The sequence below is a fragment of the Electrona antarctica genome (assembly GCF_951216825.1).
Source record: "Electrona antarctica genome assembly, chromosome: 4".
NCBI lineage: Eukaryota > Metazoa > Chordata > Actinopteri > Myctophiformes > Myctophidae > Electrona > Electrona antarctica.
The window spans coordinates 808,966-833,191 of NC_136809.1; the positions used below are offsets into that span (position 1 = coordinate 808,966).

At 42.0% G+C, this 24,226-nt stretch overlaps 1 protein-coding gene across 2 annotated transcripts in view; it reads left to right on the plus strand.

Moving 5' to 3' along the window:
* The first annotated feature begins 9,145 nt into the window (after positions 1-9,145).
* Positions 9,146-24,226, plus strand: part of LOC306922266 (calpain-1 catalytic subunit-like) — a 68,399-nt gene continuing 53,318 nt past the window's right edge. The window contains exons 1-5 of one of the 2 annotated variants that reach the window (XM_079499718.1): positions 9,146-9,247; positions 18,049-18,079; positions 18,313-18,559; positions 18,734-18,803; positions 21,596-21,714. In XM_079499718.1, the coding sequence (XP_079355844.1) occupies positions 18,314-18,559; positions 18,734-18,803; positions 21,596-21,714 (435 nt within the window). In that variant the 5' untranslated portion in view covers positions 9,146-9,247; positions 18,049-18,079; position 18,313. Of the gene's footprint in view, positions 9,248-18,048; positions 18,085-18,312; positions 18,560-18,733; positions 18,804-21,595; positions 21,715-24,226 lie in introns of both variants that reach the window. The other variant, XM_079499719.1, reaches the window with a different exon arrangement.

Consider the following 24,226-nt stretch of genomic DNA (forward strand, 5'->3'; position numbering starts at 1 on the left):
GGCGGGCTAGCGTCTGCTCTTGCGTGTTGGCTCGTGTTGTCGGATCGGTTGTTGACGTCTCACTAGCCGATGAGAAGTACAGGCCGGCGCCTTTACCGCGACCGCTAGGCTCCGCCAGGCTTCGTACAATAAGCGTTGTTTTGACCGCTAGGCTCCGCCAGGCTCCGTACAATTAGCGTTGTTTTGACCGCTAGGCTCCGCCAGGCTCCGTACAATTAGCGTTGTTTTGACCAGAAATACTGCCTGGGACGGGGATTAGGAGTCTAAAGTGACTGAAAGTGTGCGTGCGTGTGCACGCGCAATGAAGATGGTGCAGTCCAGTTTTATGGCTAACGACAGATTATCCATCCGAAGCTAATGTGAGTAGCATTTCCACTCGATCGGATCAAACACGTTTTATACAACTGACTGGCGGTGTCGCCAAAACACGCCGACGTTCCAATCATTTGATTTTGAGCATCTGCCGATAACCATTTAACCGATAACGATGCCGATAACCATCTGCCGATAACCATCTGCCGATAACCATCTGCCGATAACCATGCCGATAACCATGGTCATCTGCCGATAACCATGGTCATCTGCCGATAACCATTTTAACCATTTATTAACCATCTGCCGATAACCATTTATCTGCCGATAACCATTTTAACCATTTATTAACCATCTGCCGATAACCATCTGCCGATAACCATTCATCTGCCGATAACCATCTGCCGATAACCATCTGCCGATAACCATTTTTCCCGATCCGATATTTATATTTTTTTATAGGACACGTTTATGCCAACATATCACAACAGTACAATATCAAAGACAATATCCAGTCTAATATCATGACATGTATAACATTGATAAGTTTTGTTTTTTTTGCTCCCGATCCGACTCTGATCATTTGAAAATGACGCGATGGTGATTTTCCGATATTTCTAAACAAGGGTCGAAATGTTGTAACATTTTGAAAATAAAAACACTACATTGAAGTTGTTTTATGTGGTTGATATGGAGGCAAAGTGTCAACAAGGTGTTTTATGTGGTTGATATGGAGGCAAAGTGTCAACAAGGTGTTTTATGTGGTTGATATGGAGGCAAAGTGTCAACAAGGTGTTTTATGTCGTTGATATGGAGGCAAAGTGTCAACAAGGTGTTTTATGTCGTTGATATGGAGGCAAAGTGTCAACAAGGTGTTTTATGTCGTTGATATGGAGGCAAAGTGTCAACAAGGTGTTTTATGTCGTTGATATGGAGGCAAAGTGTCAACAAGGTGCAAATGGTGTGTTTATGGAATAACGTTATATAATATAATGAATAATGGCATTCCTCTTTTACATTAACAAAATGGTAAATGGTGCATTTATATAGCGCCTTTATCCAAGGCGCTTTACATATATTGCGCATTACATTCACCCATTCACACACACATTCACACACCTTTACATAGATTGTGCATTACATTCACCCATTCACACACACATTCACACACCTTTACATAGATTGTGCATTACATTCACCCATTCACACACACACATTCACACACCTTTACATAGATTGTGCATTACATTCACCCATTCACACACCTTTACATAGATTGTGCATTACATTCACCCATTCACACCCATTCACACACCTTTACATAGATTGTGCATTACATTCACCCATTCACACACACATTCACACACCTTTACATAGATTGTGCATTACATTCACCCATTCACACACACATGCACACACCTTTACATAGATTGTGCATTACATTCACCCATTCACACACACATTCACACACCTTTACATAGATTGTGCATTACATTCACCCATTCACACACCTTTACATAGATTGTGCATTACATTCACCCATTCACACACACATTCACACCTTTACATAGATTGTGCATTACATTCACCCATTCACACACATTCACACACCTTTACATAGATTGTGCATTACATTCACCCATTCACACACACATTCACACACCTTTACATAGATTGTGCATTACATTCACCCATTCACACACCTTTACATAGATTGTGCATTACATTCACCCATTCACACACCTTTACATAGATTGTGCATTACATTCACCCATTCACACACCTTTACATAGATTGTGCATTACATTCACCCATTCACACACCTTTACATAGATTGTGCATTACATTCACCCATTCACACACCTTTACATAGATTGTGCATTACATTCACCCATTCACACACACATTCACACACCTTTACATAGATTGTGCATTACATTCACCCATTCACACACACATTCACACACCTTTACATAGATTGTGCATTACATTCACCCATTCACACACCTTTACATAGATTGTGCATTACATTCACCCATTCACACACCTTTACATAGATTGTGCATTACATTCACCCATTCACACACCTTTACATAGAGTGTGCATTACATTCACCCATTCACACACACATTCACACACCGATGGTGGAGGAAACCATGCAAGGCACCAACCTGCACATCAGGAGCAATCACACACACATGCACACACCTTTACATAGATTGTGCATTACATTCACCCATTCACACACACATTCACACACCTTTACATAGATTGTGCATTACATTCACCCATTCACACACCTTTACATAGATTGTGCATTACATTCACCCATTCACACACACATTCACACCTTTACATAGATTGTGCATTACATTCACCCATTCACACACATTCACACACCTTTACATAGATTGTGCATTACATTCACCCATTCACACACCTTTACATAGATTGTGCATTACATTCACCCATTCACACACACATTCACACACCTTTACATAGATTGTGCATTACATTCACCCATTCACACACATTCACACACCTTTACATAGATTGTGCATTACATTCACCCATTCACACACCTTTACATAGATTGTGCATTACATTCACCCATTCACACACCTTTACATAGATTGTGCATTACATTCACCCATTCACACACCTTTACATAGATTGTGCATTACATTCACCCATTCACACACCTTTACATAGATTGTGCATTACATTCACCCATTCACACACACATTCACACACCTTTACATAGATTGTGCATTACATTCACCCATTCACACACACATTCACACACCTTTACATAGATTGTGCATTACATTCACCCATTCACACACCTTTACATAGATTGTGCATTACATTCACCCATTCACACACCTTTACATAGATTGTGCATTACATTCACCCATTCACACACCTTTACATAGAGTGTGCATTACATTCACCCATTCACACACACATTCACACACCGATGGTGGAGGAAACCATGCAAGGCACCAACCTGCACATCAGGAGCAATCAGGGGTTCAGAGTCTTGCTCAAGGACACTTCCCAACTCTGGGGTAGCCCACAGGGATCAAACCGGGAACCTCACGGTTGTCACATACGGTTCTACCCCTGAGTCACTGTGTCAGGGTGACTTCAGGGAGAACCCCCCCCCCCCCCCCCCCCCCTCTGAGTCACTGTCAGGGTGACTTCCCCCCCCCCCCCTCTGAGTCACTGTGTCAGGGTGTCTTCAGGGAGAACCCCCCCCTCTGAGTCACTGTGTCAGGGTGTCTTCAGGGAGATTATTATCCCTTACATAAAGGAGGTGAATTATCTCCTACAACGACCACCTAGCCAGACATTATCCCTTACATAAAGGAGGTGAATTATCTCCCTACAACGACCACCTAGCCAGACATTATCCCTTACATAAAGGAGGTGAATTATCTCCCTACAACGACCACCTAGCCAGACATTATCCCTTACATAAAGGAGGTGAATTATCTCCCTACAACGACCACCTAGCCAGACATTATCCCTTACATAAAGGAGGTGAATTATCTCCTACAACGACCATCTAGCCAGACATTATCCCTTACATAAAGGAGGTGAATTATCTCCCTACAACGACCACCTAGCCAGACATTATCCCTTACATAAAGGAGGTGAATTATCTCCTACAACGACCACCTAGCCAGACATTATCCCTTACATAAAGGAGGTGAATTATCTCCTACAACGACCACCTAGCCAGACATTATCCCTTACATAAAGGAGGTGAATTATCTCCCTACAACGACCACCTAGCCAGACATTATCCCTTACATAAAGGAGGTGAATTATCTCCTACAACGACCACCTAGCCAGACATTATCCCTTACATAAAGGAGGTGAATTATCTCCCTACAACGACCACCTAGCCAGACATTATCCCTTACATAAAGGAGGTGAATTATCTCCTACAACGACCACCTAGCCAGACATTATCCCTTACGTAAAGGAGGTGAATTATCTCCCTACAACGACCACCTAGCCAGACATTATCCCTTACATAAAGGAGGTGAATTATCTCCTACAACGACCACCTAGCCAGACATTATCCCTTACATAAAGGAGGTGAATTATCTCCCTACAACGACCACCTAGCCAGACATTATCCCTTACATAAAGGAGGTGAATTATCTCCCTACAACGACCACCTAGCCAGACATTATCCCTTACATAAAGGAGGTGAATTATCTCCCTACAACGACCACCTAGCCAGACATTATCCCTTACATAAAGGAGGTGAATTATCTCCCTACAACGACCACCTAGCCAGACATTATCTCTTTACCCAAATCTATCTACAATTTACAATACAGGCATTTATCAGACGCTCTTAACCCTAGACCACTAAACACAGCCCTGTTGTTGAGTGGTGCAACCACTCCCTTATGGAGCTGTGTGTGTGTGGCTGGGTGGCTGGCTGGGTCTGAGCACGAAAACAGCACGTTGTTTTTCACCACCTGTGCGCAACCTAACACACACACAAACGCACACGCACATATTAACTGTATATATGATGATTTTGGGTGTGCCAGTACAGTACAGTGACAGTACAGTACAGTAGAGGGTACAGTAGAGGGACCCCCACACTCTGTCATTTCTCAACCGTTTCGGACGTGGGACGGCTCGCCGGAACCGGCCTGGCCCCATGGGCACATTCCTGGGGGTCTGGATGTTCCGGGGACCCCCCCGGGGACCCCCGGAGACCCCCACATGGTAACTCTCTCATTTCTCTACCGTTTCGGACGTGGGGCGGCTCGCCGGAACCGGGCCGGCAGTTGAACCACTCACTTCACACGGGTTTTAATTCTACAGGCAGGTGTTGGGGTGAATTTCACCGTGTTTAGTGATAGTTTAGTGATAGAGTGATAGAGTAATATGTTTAGTGATAGAGTGATAGAGTGATATGTTTAGTGATAGAGTGATATGTTTAGTGATAGAGTGATAGAGTAATATGTTTAGTGATAGAGTGATATGTTTAGTGATAGAGTGATAGAGTAATATGTTTAGTGATAGAGTGATAGAGTGATATGTTTAGTGATAGAGTGATATGTTTAGTGATAGAGTGATAGAGTGATATGTTTAGTGATAGAGTGATATGTTTAGTGATAGAGTGATAGAGTGATATATTTAGTGATAGAGTAATATGTTTAGTGATAGAGTAATATGTTTAGTGATAGAGTGATATGTTTAGTGATAGAGTGATATGTTTAGTGATAGAGTGATAGAGTGATATATTTAGTGATAGAGTAATATGTTTAGTGATAGAGTAATATGTTTAGTGATAGTTTAGTGATAGAGTAATATGTTTAGTGATAGAGTGATATATTTAGTGATAGAGTAATATGTTTAGTGATAGTTTAGTGATAGAGTGATATGTTTAGTGATATAGTGATATGTTTAGTGATAGTTTAGTGATAGAGTGATATGTTTAGTGATAGAGTGATATGTTTAGTGATAGAGTAATATGTTTAGTGATAGTTTAGTGATAGAGTGATATGTTTAGTGATAGAGTGATATATTTAGTGATAGAGTAATATGTTTAGTGATAGAGTAATATGTTTAGTGATAGTTTAGTGATAGAGTGATATATTTAGTGATAGAGTGATAGAGTGATATATTTAGTGATAGAGTAATATGTTTAGTGATAGTTTAGTGATAGAGTGATATGTTTAGTGATAGAGTGATATGTTTAGTGATAGAGTAATATGTTTAGTGATAGTTTAGTTTAGTGATAGAGTAATATGTTTAGTGATAGAGTGATATGTTTAGTGATAGAGTGATATGTTTAGTGATGGAGTAATATGTTTAGTGATAGAGTGATAGAGTGATATGTTTAGTGATAGAGTAATATGTTTAGTGATAGAGTGATATCCAATACAACTACAATGGGATTCATTTTATTGTATTTTATTTCACTGGACCATCTTCTCTTCTCACACGATGTTCCAGGAATGGTTGGACTAAAAGGAGAAGTTCACAATCCATTTATTTTTTTAACCCATTCAGGCCTGACGTTGACATTTAAAAGAAATGTCTTCAAAATCCTTAGTTTACTGAAAAACCTCATGTTTCTGTATCAGTGGTGCTCCATATTTCATGTCAAGGACCCCAAAAATGATCTGTAATTGGCCACCGACCCCCATCTGAAAATATGTTGTTCCAGCCCCCCCCCCCCCCCCCCCCCCGAAGCAAAGATCTGAGTTAAAAACGTTCGCTCTGAAAGAATATATATTCAAAGATTTGCGCCACATTTTTCAACATAGCAGACCTACAAGCTCGTAGCGCGGCACTTGGTGGTGCGCTATGAGCTTGTAGATCTGCTATTTTTCAATAGCTAAAGTATGACATAATGTTTAAAACACCAAAAAGGGTTCCCGCCCAGAATGAATATCTTTTAAAATAATACCCATATATAAAGTTTTCACATTTTTCATGTACAGTAGAGGGTACAGTACAGGGACCCCCACACTCTGTCATTTCTCAACCGTTTCGGACGTGGGACGGCTCGCCGGAACCGGCCTGGCCCCATGGGCACATTCCTGGGGGTCTGGATGTTCCGGGGACCCCCCCGGGGACCCCCGGAGACCCCCACATGGTAACTCTCTCATTTCTCTACCGTTTCGGACGTGGGGCGGCTCGCCGGAACCGGGCCGGCAGTTGAACCACTCACTTCACACGGGTTTTAATTCTACAGGCAGGTGTTGGGGTGAATTTCACCGTGTTTAGTGATAGTTTAGTGATAGAGTGATAGAGTAATATGTTTAGTGATAGAGTGATAGAGTGATATGTTTAGTGATAGAGTGATATGTTTAGTGATAGAGTGATAGAGTAATATGTTTAGTGATAGAGTGATAGAGTGATATGTTTAGTGATAGAGTGATATGTTTAGTGATAGAGTGATAGAGTAATATGTTTAGTGATAGAGTGATATGTTTAGTGATAGAGTGATAGAGTGATATGTTTAGTGATAGTTTAGTGATAGAGTGATATGTTTAGTGATAGAGTAATATGTTTAGTGATAGAGTAATATGTTTAGTGATAGTTTAGTGATAGAGTAATATGTTTAGTGATAGAGTGATATGTTTAGTGATAGAGTAATATGTTTAGTGATAGAGTGATAGAGTGATATATTTAGTGATAGAGTAATATGTTTAGTGATAGTTTAGTGATAGAGTGATATGTTTAGTGATATAGTGATATGTTTAGTGATAGAGTGATATGTTTAGTGATAGAGTGATATGTTTAGTGATAGAGTAATATGTTTAGTGATAGTTTAGTGATAGAGTGATATGTTTAGTGATAGAGTGATATGTTTAGTGATAGTTTAGTGATAGAGTAATATGTTTAGTGATAGAGTGATATGTTTAGTGATAGAGTGATAGAGTGATATGTTTAGTGATAGAGTAATATGTTTAGTGATAGAGTGATATGTTTAGTGATAGAGTGATATGTTTAGTGATAGAGTGATATGTTTAGTGATAGAGTAATATGTTTAGTGATAGAGTGATAGAGTGATATGTTTAGTGATAGAGTAATATGTTTAGTGATAGAGTGATATCCAATACAACTACAATGGGATTCATTTTATTGTATTTTATTTCACTGGACCATCTTCTCTTCTCACACGATGTTCCAGGAATGGTTGGACTAAAAGGAGAAGTTCACAATCCATTTATTTTTTTAACCCATTCAGGCCTGACGTTGACATTTAAAAAAAATGTCTTCAAAATCCTTAGTTTACTGAAAAACCTCATGTTTCTGTATCAGTGGTGCTCCATATTTCATGTCAAGGACCCCAAAAATGATCTGTAATTGGCCACCGACCCCCATCTGAAAATATGTTGTTCCAGCCCCGAAATATGGGCAGTGACTCTGCTGTCCTAACATCAGTGGGGAGTTCATTCCACCACTGTGGGGCCAGAACAGAAAAGAGTCGTGACCATGTGGATCGGCCAGAAGGATCGGCCAAAACGTTCGCTCTGAAAGAATATATATTCAAAGATTTGCGCCACATTTTTCAACATAGCAGACCTACAAGCTCGTAGCGCGGCACTTGGTGGTGCGCTATGAGCTTGTAGATCTGCTATTTTTCAATAGCTAAAGTATAACATAATGTTTAAAACACCAAAAAGGGTTCCCGCCCAGAATGAATATCTTTTAAAATAATACCCATATATAAAGTTTTCACATTTTTCATGTTGAAATATTAAAGAAGAGTATCTTAAATGTATTGTCTTGCTGAACTTTATTAAATTATATGTTGTGATGATAATTTGTTTTTATGGAATATATTTTATCACTGGTTCCCAAAGTGGGGTCCGGGTCCTTGAGGGAGTTCCAGGGGTCCTTGAGGGAGTTCCAGGAGTCCGGGGACCCCCAGGGGTCCGGGGACCCCCAGGGGTCCTTGAGGGAGTTGATAAATGGAACCACATGGACCCTTATGGGTCTGTAACTTGGGGTCCCAGAGATAGAAATGCCATTAAATGGGGGTCCGTAGACTAATGCAGGTCAAACTGGGGGGTCCTTGAAATTAAACGGGTCTGTCTGTCTGTCTGTCTGTCTGTCTGTCTGTCTGAACAAAAACAAACAAACAGACAGCTGTGTGTGTGTGTGTGTGTGTGTGTGTGTGTGTGTGTGTGTGTGTGTGTGTGTGTGTGTGTGTGTGTGTGTGTGTGTGTGTGTGTGCGTGTGCGTGTGCGTGTGCGCGTGTGTGCGCCCGCGCGTTACGTCATGACACAGCGGGGCGTTGTCTCTTTAACAACGCTTCCATTGTAAGCCCCGCCCACGCCGGGACGTCCGCAGTGACGCGCACGCGCACACAAACACGCACACACACACACACACACACACACAGCCTCTCTCTCCCAGCAGTGTCTCAGTGTCTCTCGAGGTGAGTTGAATGTTTTTATCATAATAATAATTCACACATTGTGCATTTTATTACTATTCTATTATTGACGCACACACACACATGGCATGCATGCATGCACGCACGCACGCGTGTGCACGGTATGGGTGTTTATAAACCTGCTGCGTGTGCGTGTGTTAAAGTGTATGTACACGCACGCATTGTGTGGATTTAAAAACATGCGTCGCGTTGCAATGATGCTGCGCCGCGTCACGTGACTTCTGTGTGCGCAATATACTTTATTATAGACGAGAATAAAATACCGTTCCGTTATTTCTAATGCTTTTTAATAATGTAACGTTTTTAAACCGTTGGCAGCTGTAAATATTACTGGAATATCATGCATATAATTTATTATAGGCATAGGCACCTTCCGTTTTTTTAATTTATATTTTATCAAATATAACGTTTATCATGTTGATTTAAACTGTAATATTATTGTACAGAATCGACCCTGAATTGATTGATTGAACATTATATTTCACAGTATGTAGATAGAATGGGTACATTTCATTATATTTCACAGTATGTAGAATGGGTACATTTCATTATATTTCACAGTAGAATGGATACATTTCATTATATTTCACAGTAGAATGGATACATTTCATTATATTTCACAGTAGAATGGATACATTTCATTATATTTCACAGTAGAATGGGTACATTTCATTATATTTCACAGTATGTAGAATGGGTACATTTCATTATATTTCACAGTATGTAGAATGGGTACATTTCATTATATTTCACAGTATGTAGAATGGGTACATTTCATTATATTTCACAGTAGAATGGGTACATTTCATTATATTTCACAGTAGAATGGATACATTTCATTATATTTCACAGTATGTAGAATGGGTACATTTAATTATATTTCACAGACTTCCCATTGCAGTCAGAAGTACAGACTCACTCCCAATCTAAACTATGGAATGGACTTCCCATTGCAGTCAGAACTACAGACTCACTCCCAATCTAAACTATGGAATGAACTTCCCATTGCAGTCAGAACTATAGACTCACTCCCAATCTAAACTATGGAATGAACTTAATTTGCAGTCAGAACTACAGACTCACTCCCAATCTAAACTATGGAATGAACTTCCCATTGCAGTCAGAACTACAGACTCACTCCCAATCTAAACTATGGAATGGACTTCCCATTGCAGTCAGAACTACAGACTCACTCCCAATCTAAACTATGGAATGAACTTCCCATTGCAGTCAGAACTATAGACTCACTCCCAATCTAAACTATGGAATGAACTTCCCATTGCAGTCAGAACTACAGACTCACTCCCAATCTAAACTATGGAATGAACTTCCCATTGCAGTCAGAACTACAGACTCACTCCCAATCTAAACTATGGAATGAACTTCCCATTGCAGTCAGAACTACAGACTCACTCCCAATCTAAACTATGGAATGAACTTCCCATTGCAGTCAGAACTACAGACTCACTCCCAATCTAAACTATGGAATGGACTTCCCATTGCAGTCAGAACTACAGACTCACTCCCAATCTAAACTATGGAATGAACTTCCCATTGCAGTCAGAACTACAGACTCACCCGCGGCTGACTGCCGCGACGTACAGATTCCCGGAAACGCTCTCCTCCGCGGCAGTCAGCCGCGGAGGTGGAGCTTCTTTTCCATCCACCAGCTGTCTAAAAACTCGGAAATGACGTAAAACGCAGCTTCTTCTGTCCGCGGCTGTCCGCTAAAGTCTGCCCATGGGGTCTGTCTGTCTGTCTGTCTGTCTGTCTGTCTGTCTGTCTGTCTCTCTGTCTGTCTGTCTGTCTGTCTGCCTGCCTGCCTGCCTCTCTGTCTGTCTAATGTCTACCATTAGCTAATGCTGATGACTGCAATCCTTAAGTGTTTGAAATGCATTTTGTTGTGGACACACACACACACACACACACACACACACACACACACACACAGAGAGACGTATAGATTATTAATGCAAAGCTTTTAGAACAGGAAGCTCCCAGAGTGCATTATTAGAGCTGACTCATGATGTCAGCATCAGCACTGATCACTGATTGGTTGATGGATTCAGTGATGTCGGTGACAGGAAGCTGAGTGTGGCGTTACATTTTGTGTGTGTGTGTGTGTGTGTGTGTGTGTGTGTGTGTGTGTGTGTGTGTGTGTGTGTGTGTGTGTGTGTGTGTGTGTGTGTGTGTGTGTGTGTGTGTGTGTGTGTGTGTGTGTGTGTGTGTGTGTGTGTGTGTGTGTGTGCGCAAATCATGGCTCCATCTTCACACTAACTAGTTACAATTCTATCAGTTGAATATCCCAAGTATTTACAGGAAGTAAAACTAGGCCGTTCGACTAATATAATTGTAAAACGAGGTACTTTATGAATAGTTTCATGTTAACCACAATGTTATGTCATGTTAACCTCATGTGGACCACAATGGAAACAAGCTCAGTCTTGTTTTGTGTCAAGTCCATTTGGTGTTTTATAATACTAGACCTGTACGTGGCCGTCGCAGTCGGCCACCGGCCTACTTGGGAACGATGCAACTTGGGAACCTAATGATATCCGTTTTAACTGTCAGCCGGTGTCCCACATGGAGATCTGTGTGTGTGTGTGTGTGTGAAGACTGCAAACTGAAAAGTGTACTTGGCAATCAATTCGGCCCACTGGCAGATCCTCACCAGAGCCTTTTGTGGTGGTTCTGGAGAACCGTGGGTCCGACCGACTCGACACCTGACACTGCACTCCCTGTGGGGGTGTGGAACGCATGTGTCGAATGTGAAGTCGGTGGGTCAAACGGTTCTCGAGTTACGTGGATTACAACCGTACACGCACGCTGACACGCACGCAGAGACGTGGCGCATTTATAGTAGGATGATGTCACTTCATGTCATTTCTTTAAACTGCATATAGTTGTAATAGTGTTGGATTTTTCATTAGAGTTTGTTTTAGTTAAGTTTTTATATTGTTTTTATTTTTATTCAGTTCATTTTATTTAGTTTCTAGATTGAACCCTCTATAGTCTATATAACATACTGCTTCTCAATGTTTCCATTAGCTTACAGCGTGTGTGTGTGTGTGTGTGTGTGTGTGTGTGTGTGTGTGTGTGTGTGTGTGTGTGTGTGTGTGTGTGTGTGTGTGTGTGTGTGTGTGTGTGTGTGTGTGTGTGTGTGTGTGCGTGCGACTGCTACATATCTGTGTGGGTGTGTCTCAACAAGCGATCATTCATTTCAGTCAAATGGAATTCATTGTCCTGATCAAACATCTTCATGTCAAGGCAAGGCAATTTTATTTATATAGCACCTTTCATACACAAGGCAATTCAAAGTGCTTTACAGGATAAAAACAAATACAGAGTGCAACAGTGCACTTTAAAATGAATACAGATTATAATAGATACAACTAGAAAAAGTGCCCTTCTGGGCACAGGGCTCCACCAGGAGGATAGGACTGTGTGAGATGTTTGGCAAAATGTTTAGTCCAGTAATAATGTAATTTGACCTCTAACTAATTGCAAAAAAACCAAACTCAACTGATTTTGCATCTTCAATATATCCTGAATAACAGAAAGAAAGTTGCCTGAAATTGTCTGAGGGGAAAGTGTTGAAAATGGCCTGTACAGTATGGCCACCATTGACATCTTATTATAAGGCAATATTTTCTAAATTTCCTTATGCTTTAAGTAGCATGTGACATATCAAACTAGGTTGTTGTCATGATGCTGAAGCCATTCCAAGCATTAGTTTTGCATAAAAACACTCATTGGGCTAAATTTGGCCATAGCAACTTGCCAAAATGTAATGAGGTCAGCACATTTGGGCAAGTTGCTATGGCCAAATTTAGCCCAATTAGTGTTTTTATGCAAAACTAATGCTTGGAATGGATTCAGCATCATGAAAACCCCCTAGTTTTTATATGTCACATGCTACTTAAAGCATAAGGACATTTAGAAAATATTACCTTATAATAGGATGTCAATGGTGGCCACACTGTACAGGCTATTTTCAACACTTTCCCCTCAGACAATTCCAGGCAACTTTTTTTCTGTTATTCAGGATATATTGAAGATGCAAAATCAGCTGAGTTCGTTTTTTTTGCAAATAGTTAGAGGTTGATGCTGTATTTTCCATAGATTTCCTGTACTAAGTAATATAAACATGTTTGCCTTTGATGGTAATTGGATGACTTGAGGCATTTTGTTCCAAAAATGTGTTTTGCAAAAATCAACCTGTTGGTGGCGCTATCACAGGCCAATGTGAAAAGGGTGGGATATATTCCTCAGCCTAGTAAGACAATGTGTGAAAGATTTCATGTAAATTGCATGCTGCGTTCATGATTTGAGGCTTTTGTTCAAAACGGGGCAATCTTGCAAACTGTGAAAGCCAATTATAACCAATTAGGATGGAATATGAAATATCGGACAGATCCGACTTGAGCACATGACCATAGAGATACTGTGTAACGATTTGTGAGATTTCTGGACAGAATCTTGAGGAGTAATATCAAAAAATGTGTTTTACAAAAGTCGGCCTCCTGGTGGTGCTATAAAAGGCAGATGCGGAAAATGCAGGTCAAAGGTTTGTCCTTAGCCTCTAGGGAGTGTGCATGCAACGTTTCACGCAGATCGGTGCAGTTTTAGGTAAAAAATGTGAAAAGCTGCCTCATGGTGGCGCTATAACAGGCCGTTCTGGAAAATGCGGGGCAGAGGTTCATCGTTGGCATCCAGGGAGTGTGTGTGCAAAGTTTGGCATCGACCGGGTTAACGGTGCCGGAGATTAGCTGGTAACGGACGGACGGACGGAAGGACGGACGGACGGACGGACGGACACACACACACACACGGACGGAGTGCAAACTAGAAAAAGTGCCCTTCCGGGCACAGGTCTCCACCAGGAGGATAGGAGTGTGTGTGATGTTTGGCAAAATGTTTAGGAGGATGTTTTTTTTTATTTGTTATTGCAACAATTTTCTTCATTTTGTTGAGGAAATGCAGAGCCAGAATTCTGGATGAGCAGGACATGTGCAGCATTTTGTACAAAACGGGCCACTCCTGAAATCTTTGGAAGGCAATCTTAGCCAATCAGTGTACAATCTGAGAAATCCAACAGACTCGTCTTGATCACATGACTACATGTGTACATCATGTGTACCGATTGCCATTTCTTCATACGCCTTTGATGGCAATTGGATGATTTGAGGCATTTTGTTCCAAAAATTTGTTTTGCAAAAATCAACCTGTTGGTGGCGCTATCACAGGCCAATGTGAAAAGGGTGGGATATATTCCTCAGCCTAGTAAGAAAATGTGTGAAAGATTTAACGTAAATTGCATGCTGCGTTCATGATTTGAGGCTTTTGTTCAAAACAGGGCAATCTTGCAAACTGTGAAAGCCAATTATAGCCAATTAGGATGGAATATAAAATATCGGACAGATCCAACTTGAGCACATGACCATAGAGATACTGTGTAACGATTTGTGAGATTTTTGGACAGAATCTGGAGGAGTAATATCAAGAAATGTGTTTTACAAAAGTCGGCCTCCTGGTGGCGCTATAAAAGGCAGATGCGGAAAATGCAGACCAAAGGTTTGTCCTTGGCCTCTAGGGAGTGTGCATGCAACGTTTCACGCAGATCGGTGCAGTTTTAGGTAAAAAATGTGAAAAGCTGCCTCATGGTGGCGCTATAACAAGCCGTTCTGGAAAATGTGGGGCAGAGGTTCATCGTTGGCATCCAGGGAGTGTGTGTGCAAAGTTTGGCATCGACCGGGTTAACGGTGCCGGAGATTAGCTGGTAACGGACGGACGGAAGGACACACACACACGGACACGGACGGAGTGCAAAACATACTCTCTCCCCATGCCTTCGGCCTGGTGGAGACAAACATACTCTCTCCCCATGCCTTCGGCCTGGTGGAGACAATTACAATAAGATATAGGAGCATATACATTACAACAAATACTCCCACCTTTGATAGAAACAGAAAACACAGCTAATTTAAAGCCCAGGCAAGACCTAGCTGCTATTAGACATCACTGGGATAGGCAATGTTAAATAAATACGTTTTTAAATTGGACTTAAAAATGGCTATGGTTGGGGATTTCCTAATGTAACCTGGAATATCATTCCAAGTTTTTGGTGCATAATAGTGAAATGCTGCTTCACCATGTTTTGTTCCAACTATCGGGTGAACTATCAGTAGGCCAGCCCCAGATGACCTGAGGGTTCTAGAGGGTTCATATGTCTGAGATGTAGCTGGGCCCAAAGCCACAAACAGATTTATAGACAAGTAACAACATTTTAAAATCAATTCTCTGGGACACTGGTAGCCAATGTAAGGATTTTAGAACTGGTGTAATATGGTCATATTTCCTAGTTTTTGTCAGGACTCTAGCAGCAGCATTCTAAATCAGTTGGAGTTGACGAAGAGCTTTGTTTGAAAGTCCTGTGAGCAGACCATTACAGTAGTCCAGTCTACTGGAAACTAAAGCATGTATAAGTGTTTCTAGATCTTGCTTGGACATAATTCCTCTAACTCTTGCAATATTTTTAAGGGGATAATAGGCAGATGAAATTACAGTTTTGATATGACTGTTAAAATTTAAATCTGAGTCTAGGACAACACCAAGATCTCTCACCTGACTCTTGGGTATAAGAGACCGCGATTCAAGGTGAGAAATTACACTCTGTCTCTGTTTTTGTGGTCCAAAAACAATGATCTCAGTTTTTATCTTTATTTAATTGAAGAAAATGTTGCCGCATCCACTCATTGATTTCCTCAATGCAATGACAGAGGGAATCAACAGGACCATAGTCAGTTGATGTAACTGATATGTAGATTTGCGTGTCATCTGCATAATTATGGTAATTTACTTTATTATTGCTTATTATTTGTCCTAGGGGAAGCATATATAAATTAAATAGGAGGGGTCCTAGAATTGACCCCTGTGGAACCCCACAGGTCATAGCCATCTGTTTGGACACACAGTTTCCAATAGAGACGAAGTATTTCCTATTCTGAAGGTATGATTTGAACCACTGAATAACAGTTCCAGAGAGTCCCACATAGTGCTCTAATCTTTGTAATAATATTGAATGATCCACAGTGTCAAACGCGGCACTAAGATCCAGCAAAACAAGAACAGAGACATTGGCAGAATCAGTGTTAAGCCGAATGTCATTTAGAACCTTTACAAGTGCAGTCTCAGTACTATGATTGGGCCGAAATCCTGACTGAAACTTGTCAAAACTATTATTTAAAAGTAAAAAGCGACTAAGTTGTTGATGAACAACTTTTTCAATAATTTTACCTATAAAGGGTAAATTTGATATCGGCCGGTAATTATTCAGTATAGCAGCATCAAGGCTCCTCTTTTTAAGGAGAGGCTTGACAACTGCAGTTTTCAGGTCCTCAGGAAAATTACCAGATTGAAGAGAATCATTTACAATATTTACTAGTTTTTTCACCAGACTGCCCAAAACAGCTTTGAAAAAACTAGTGGGTAAAACATCAAGGCAACAAGTAGATGAATTCAAACTGGAGACAACATCTTCAAGTGTTTTGTCATCAATAGAATTAAATTGCACCATAAATACCATGTTGTTTCTGTGTGTCTGTGGTAGTGATAAGATGGCCGAGTTTGACACTGAGGAGTTAGCAGCATTCCTGATACCTTGAATCTTGTCGTTAAATTATGCAAACTCATTACATTTGCTGGTAGTGACTAGTTCTGATGATATTGAATCTGGAGGATTAGTTAGTCTGTGAAATGTAGCAAATAACATGCGTGAATTGTTACTGTGCTTTTTGATGATCTCAGAAAAATAAGATTGTCTGGCACTGTTCAATTTCATGTTAAAGATATGTAGGGTTTGTTTATAAATTTCTAAATTAATCTGGAGGTTTGATTTACGCCATTTTCGCTCTGCTTTTCCACACTCTTTTCTGGTCCCTTACAGAGAGAGTGTTTCTCCATGGTGCTGTTTGCTGATTGGTAATTAATTTATCCTTAGCAGGAGCAATGGCATTAATTACATTCAGTACTTTAGTATTGAATGTACCAAGCAGATTGTCTTGATTTGATGCTAGATCAAATTCAGCTTTGATGGCTTCCACAAAAAGTGGTATTCTCATTATGTATCTCTTTTTAATAGTTTCAGATACAATCTTATTTTTTGGTGTAATGAAGAGGTCAAATAATATACAAGAATGATCTGATAGAGCAACCTTCAGCACATTAACATTGGAGATGTTAACACCCTTGGTAATAATTAAATCTAGTGTGTGTCCTCTGTCATGGGTCGGGCCATTCACATGTTGGGACAAACCAAACATGTTAAGTATGGCAGATAATTTTAAATTAATCACTTTTGGTGTTTTAAAGCATTATGTTATACTTTAGCTATTGAAAAATAGCAGCTATACAAGCTCATAGCGCGGCTGTGTGTGTGTGTGTGTGTGTGTGTGTGTGTGTGTGTGTGTGTGTGTGAGTGTGTGAGTGTGTGAGTGTGTGAGTGTGTGAGTGAGTGAGTGAGTGAGTGAGTGAGTGAGTGAGTGAGTGAGTGAGTGTGTGATGTATGTAAAGCGCCTTGGATAAAGGCGCTATATAAATGCACCATTTGTGTGTGTGCGCGTGTGTGCGTGCTTGCGTGCGTGAATGGCCATGGACAGTCCGTGTTGGGACACATTGATGACCCCTGGTGGTCACAACACGTACTGTACATTGGTGAGATGTGTTATTTAAATTAATTACATTTGAAATGAATAAATAAATATGTTCTCTTAATTTGTTTAAAGGTTGGAGACCAACTCACTGTGCCAACACCAGGTGATGTAAGGATTTATAACTGTACCACCATGATGTCATGATTTATGTCTCATTTAGTATTCATTATTAGTTACATCATATGTAATGTAATTAGATTATTAATCGTCGATTATTTATTATATTAATCAATTAAATTGATTGATTTGATTAAACTTTGGGGGCGTCTCTGTTTCGTCCAATCAGAATGTTTGGGGGGGCGTGTCTAACTCTCTCTCTCTGTTTCCTCCAATCAGAATGTTTGGGGGCGTGTCAGCGCGTATCCACAGAGACAGGGAGCGGGCCGACGGGATTGGCTCTTCCCACGAGCGGGCGGTTCCCTTCCTGGCCAATCAGGACTTCCAGACGCTCAGGGAGGCGTGTCTGGGGGACGGGCTTCTTTTCGAAGACCCCGCCTTCCCCGCCGAGCCCGCCTCCCTGGGCTACGACGAGCTCCGCCCACATTCTGCCAAGACCCGCGGAGTGGAGTGGAAACGCCCTGGAGTAAGAAACACAACACGCCACGCCACGCCACGACACGACACATTTATGTGATATCATTGTCATGTCATTGTACACTTTGATGCCGGCATCAAAATGTACTTTGATTCTTTTTTTGTTGGCCACACCCCCCACACAGAGTTTCTGTCTTGTGATTGGCTGTCTTGTTTCCTGCAGGACTTGACTGACAGCCCTCAGTTCATCATGGGAGGAGCCACCAGGACAGATGTCTGCCAGGGAGCTCTGGGTGAGTCAGACAGACAGACGGACGGACGGACGGGCGGGCGGGCAGGCAGTCGGGCGGTCCATGGTCCAATGAACAGACCAGGGACATTAAAAAACGGTGCAGAAAGGCCGAACGTAAATGGAACAAAGATAAACTGGTGTCGTCCCATAATAACCTCAGAGAGCTGATGCAGAAATATCAATCAGCCGTTAAGACTGCGAGAAGTGAGCATTTCTCTAAACTAATTGCCTCTCACTCACGTAACTCCCGGATAATGTTTCAAGCCATTCAATCAGTCATTAACCCACCCCCCAGTCAATCCCTAGAAGCCTCCTCAGAAATGTGTGAAGCGTTCCTCCAACATTTGGTGCCAAAATAGAGGGAATTAGACAGCAGTTGCCTGTGATACTGTCGGCCCGTGCGCCTGTCCAGTACCACCCTCCCAACTCACCTCTTTCAACCCTATCACTTTAGAAACTCTCACTAAAATTGTCTCTCACATGAAATCATCATCATGCCCCCTAGATAAAATTCCCACCACCTTCTTGAAGGAGAACTTGCTGACGGTTGCCCCTAATATTATCTCCATTATCAACTGTTCTCTGTCCACCGCCATATTTCCATCCAACTTTAAAAAGGCCTTAGTCCAACCTCTTTTAAAGAAAACATCATTGGACCCCCTAGTTTTAAGCAATTTTAGGCCCATCTCTAAATTACCATTTTTATCGAAATTTTTAGAAAAAACTGTGTCCAATCAACTGATTACTTTTATGAATCTTAACTCCACCTTTGAGACATTCCAGTCTGGTTTTAGGGCTTTACACAGCACAGAAACTGCACTTTTAAAAGTCACTAATGATCTCCTTGTAAACGCAGATTCTGGTGAAAAATTGGTGCTCAATTTTATTTCTTTTAGACCTCAGCTGTGCGTTTGACACAGTTGACCACAATATTTTAATTGAACGTCTCAGAAACCTGGTCGGCATAAACAACACTGCACTTGAGTGGTTCCGATCTTACCTAACAGATAGGAGTTTCTCCGTAGCAATTGGAGAGGCCTCCTCTTCTCAGGCCCTGTTTAAATGTGGCGTCCCACAGGGATCGATTCTGGGTCCTATACTTTTTACTATTTATATGTTGCCAATATTGGCAACATCATTAGGAGTCATGGCATCCAATTCCATAGTTATGCCGACGATACGCAATTGTACATCCCACTAAAACCTGGTATTACCGGAAATGTACATCGGCTACTTACATGTCTCTCTAACATAAAAAATCGGATTAAATTTCCTTAAACTGAATGACTCTAAATCAGAAGTTATCATTTTCGGTCCTCCACACTCCACCCTCCCATTCCACTCTGAACTCGGCACTTTATCTGCAAACATTACACAATCAGCCCGCAACCTGGGTGTTTTCTTTGACCCTGACATCTCCTTTAACACCCAAGTTACCAAAGTGGTCCAGTCCTGCTACTACCAGATTAGGAACATTGCTAAAACTAAATCATTTTTGTCACATGCAGACCTAGAAACAGTTATACACTCCTTCATTTCTTCACGACTAGATTATTGTAACTCTGTTTATTCCGGCATGAGCAAAAAAAACATAGCACGTCTACAGATGGTGCAAAACTCTGCGGCACGCCTACTCACCAACACACGTAAACGTGAGCATATCACGCCAATCCTGGCTACCTTACATTGGCTCCCTGTGAGCTACAGAATCGATTTCAAGGTTTTATTGATCACTTTCAAAGCCCTACATGGACAGACTTGCTAAGACCCCACAGGCCGGTCCGCAGCCTCAGATCTGCAGATAGGGCCCTTCTAGTCCCACCTATAACTCATCTTGTCACCCGAGGTGACCGGTCTTTTGCGGCCCGCACTCCATCGCTCTGGAATGCCCTCCCCTTGGCCCTTAGGCAAGCGGAGACAGTGCCCGCTTTTAACAGCTTTTAAAAACACACCTGTATGTCAAGTGTTTTTCCTAATTTCAGTCTTATATGTATGTGTGTAGGTGTATGTAGACCTGTGTATGGGTGTATGTATGTAAGTATGTACATGTGTATATGTATGTAGGTGTGTATGTATGTATATGTAATTGTTGAGATATGCATATATGGAGGTGTGTATGTATATTTTTAATTTATTTACCTTTCTTTCTTTCCGTGATTTGTTTTGATCTGATGTTATGCTTTATTAATTCTGATGTTCTTGATTGTTCTTTATGATTGTTGTTTTTTAATCCTGTTTGTAAAGCACTTTGTAACTTTTTGTTTGGAAAGGTGCTATATAAATAAAATTAATTCATTAATTCATTCATGGTGGGTTTGTTTAGACGGGTGAAAAAAGCATGAATACGTATGGAACGTATTATGGCCTTGGGATATAATTGTCAACTTATTGTCCTGCAAAAGACAAATGCAAAAAAGCTGGCTAAATACTGTTCTGTCTCAGCTATTATGGGCTAGTCTGTCTATCTGGAGAAGGCGTTGTTTCATTTATCCCTAGGTGGCTAAAAAAACATATATATAAAAAAGAAATCCTGTCTAGTAGTGTCAAAAAACCACTGTGTTAAGCATGTGCAGCAGTTATATCTGGTTGGACCATATAATGTAACCTAATTCTGATCAGTGTTTGGGTCTATTGTATTGCGCCTCTTGTGCAGATCCAAATAAAATAATTCAAGTGTGTTTGTGTTTGTGTGTGTGTGTGTGTGTGTGTGTGTGTGTGTGTGTGTGTGTGTGTGTGTGTGTGTGTGTGTGCGTGTGCGTGTGCGTGCGCGTGCGTGTGCGTGCGTGCGAACAGGTGACTGCTGGCTCCTCGCTGCCATCGCGTCGTTGACTCTCAACGAGTCGTTGCTCCACAGAGTGGTTCCTCACGGCCAGGACTTCAACACACACTACGCTGGAATGTTCCACTTCCAGGTCAGAAGTAGTCTGGGCAGGCCCGGCTACAGAATGGAATGACTCAGTAGTCTGGACAGGCCCGGCTACAGAATGGAATGACTCAGTAGTCTGGGCAGGCCCGGCTACAGAATGGAATGACTCAGTAGTCTGGGCAGGCCCGGCTACAGAATGGAATGACTCAGTAGTCTGGACAGGCCCGGCTACAGAATGGAATGACTCAGTAGTCTGGGCAGGCCCGGCTACAGAATGGAATGACTCAGTAGTCTGGGCAGGCCCGGCTCCAGAATGGAATGACTCAGGGTGCCGTCCATCATTTCCAGGGTGCACATTAAGACATTAAGTGTTGTTTTTTTCCCATTTCATACAGCTATTGCGCTGTTAAATTAAACAGCTAGGGTGCGACCTGTACGTTCCTCTGCCTCTAGAGGGCGCAGTGGACTGTGTGGGGGTTTGACCTGTACGTTCCTCTGCCTCTAGAGGGCGCAGTGGACTGTGTGGGGGTTTGACCTGTACGTTCCTCTGCCTCTAGAGGGCGCAGTGGACTGTGTGGGGGTTTGACCTGTACGTTCCTCTGCCTCTAGAGGGCGCAGTGGACTGTGTGGGGGTTTGGAGAAGTCATTCCTCTGCCTCTAGAGGGCGCAGTGGACTGTGTGGGGGTTTGGAGAAGTCATTCCTCTGCCTCTAGAGGGCGCAGTGGACTGTGTGGGGGTTTGGAGAAGTCATTCCTCTGCCTCTAGAGGGCGCAGTGGACTGTGTGGGGGTTTGGAGAAGTCATTCCTCTGCCTCTAGAGGGCGCAGTGGACTGTGTGGGGGTTTGGAGACCTGTACGTTCCTCTGCCTCTAGAGGGCGCAGTGCAGTGGACTGTGTGGGGGTTTGGAGAAGTCCTGTACGTTCCTCTGCCTCTAGAGGGCGCAGTGGACTGTGTGGGGGTTTGGAGAAGTCCTGTACGTTCCTCTGCCTCTAGAAGGCGCAGTGGACTGTGTGGGGGTTTGGAGACCTGTACGTTCCTCTGCCTCTAGAGGGCGCAGTGGACTGTGTGGGGGTTTGGAGAAGTCCTGTACGTTCCTCTGCCTCTAGAAGGCGCAGTGGACTGTGTGGTACGTTCCTCTGCCTCTAGAAGGCGCAGTGGACTGTGTGGGGGTTTGGAGAAGTCATCTGACAGAATAACAATGGCTTGTCTGTGCCCAGCCCCGCACACATTTTATATAAACAACTGAACAGTAGGTTATCATCCTGTAGCCATATGTTGATTGATTTAACAATGCAATAGCTGAATCCTGAAATAAAATAACATTTACTAGCACTGCTGTTAAATAGGCCTATTTATTTAACTTAATTAAGTGGTGGCCTACAATCTGCAAACTGTTAATACACTATTCAACCAAACCAATTACCAATTAATCAAAGGAATTTCTGAAACTGCAGCATTTATTGAATTAAGTCAATCAAAAATGTATTCAATCATGAATCAAACAAAGTGTCAAGTGCAAACGTTTAGCCTAACAGGCTATTCACTGATTAATGATCAATATAGGCCTAAATCAAAAACGGAATTGAACTGCAGCCCATGCTGCCCAGCAAAGACACAACATTGTCTAAAACAACAATTAAACAGTAGGCTATAAAATCATATATTTTAATGTGGCCATGAAAAACAAAAAAGATGAGATCGGAGAGGAGATCCTAGGCCTATAGTATTGTCTCTGGTGTGTTACGCAGCTCGGAGGCTGTCAGTCAGTGTTTGTGTCTCTCTCTCTCCCTCTCTCTCGCTCTCCCCTCCCTCTCTCTCTCTCTCTCTCTCTCTCTCTCTCTCTCTCCCTCTCTCTCGCTCTCCCCTCCCTCTCTCTCTCTCTCTCTCTCTCTCTCTTCTGGCTCGTTGACAAAGCCAGGCAGCCAGCACTTCACCAAGTTCAGCATTCTGCTGCAATGATACAAACAAAAGAGAGAATAGAAAAAGATAAGCCTATATGCATAGCCTAAATAGCCCCTCTCAGACAGACATGACAAATAATAAGCAGAAAAACAAAGCCAGGTAAAATTCTAACTTACCCTTGCAGTCAGTAGAGTTGCAGCCTCCTCGTCTCTGTGTTGAACCTCCTGAATAAGCGCTCCTTCCATGGGACGTCCCAAAATTGTTTTGTAAGGTCCGCTTCAAACGCTAATTGAATCAAGTTGGCCTTTCTTTTGTGAAGCATGCTTCGTCTGTGCGGACTGAATACATTGGTCAAAGTTGAGAAGGTGTTCTCACACGTAGCTGAGGATGCTCCAAATGAGAAGGTGTTCTCACACGTAGCTGAGGATGCTCCAAATGAGAAGGTGTTCTCACACGTAGCTGAGGATGAGAAGGTGTTCTCACACGTAGCTGAGGATGAAGGTGTTCTCACACGTAGCTGAGGATGAGAAGGTGTTCTCACACGTAGCTGAGGATGAGAAGGTGTTCTCACACGTAGCTGAGGATGAGAAGGTGTTCTCACACGTAGCTGAGGATGCTCCAAATGAGAAGGTGTTCTCACACGTAGCTGAGGATGA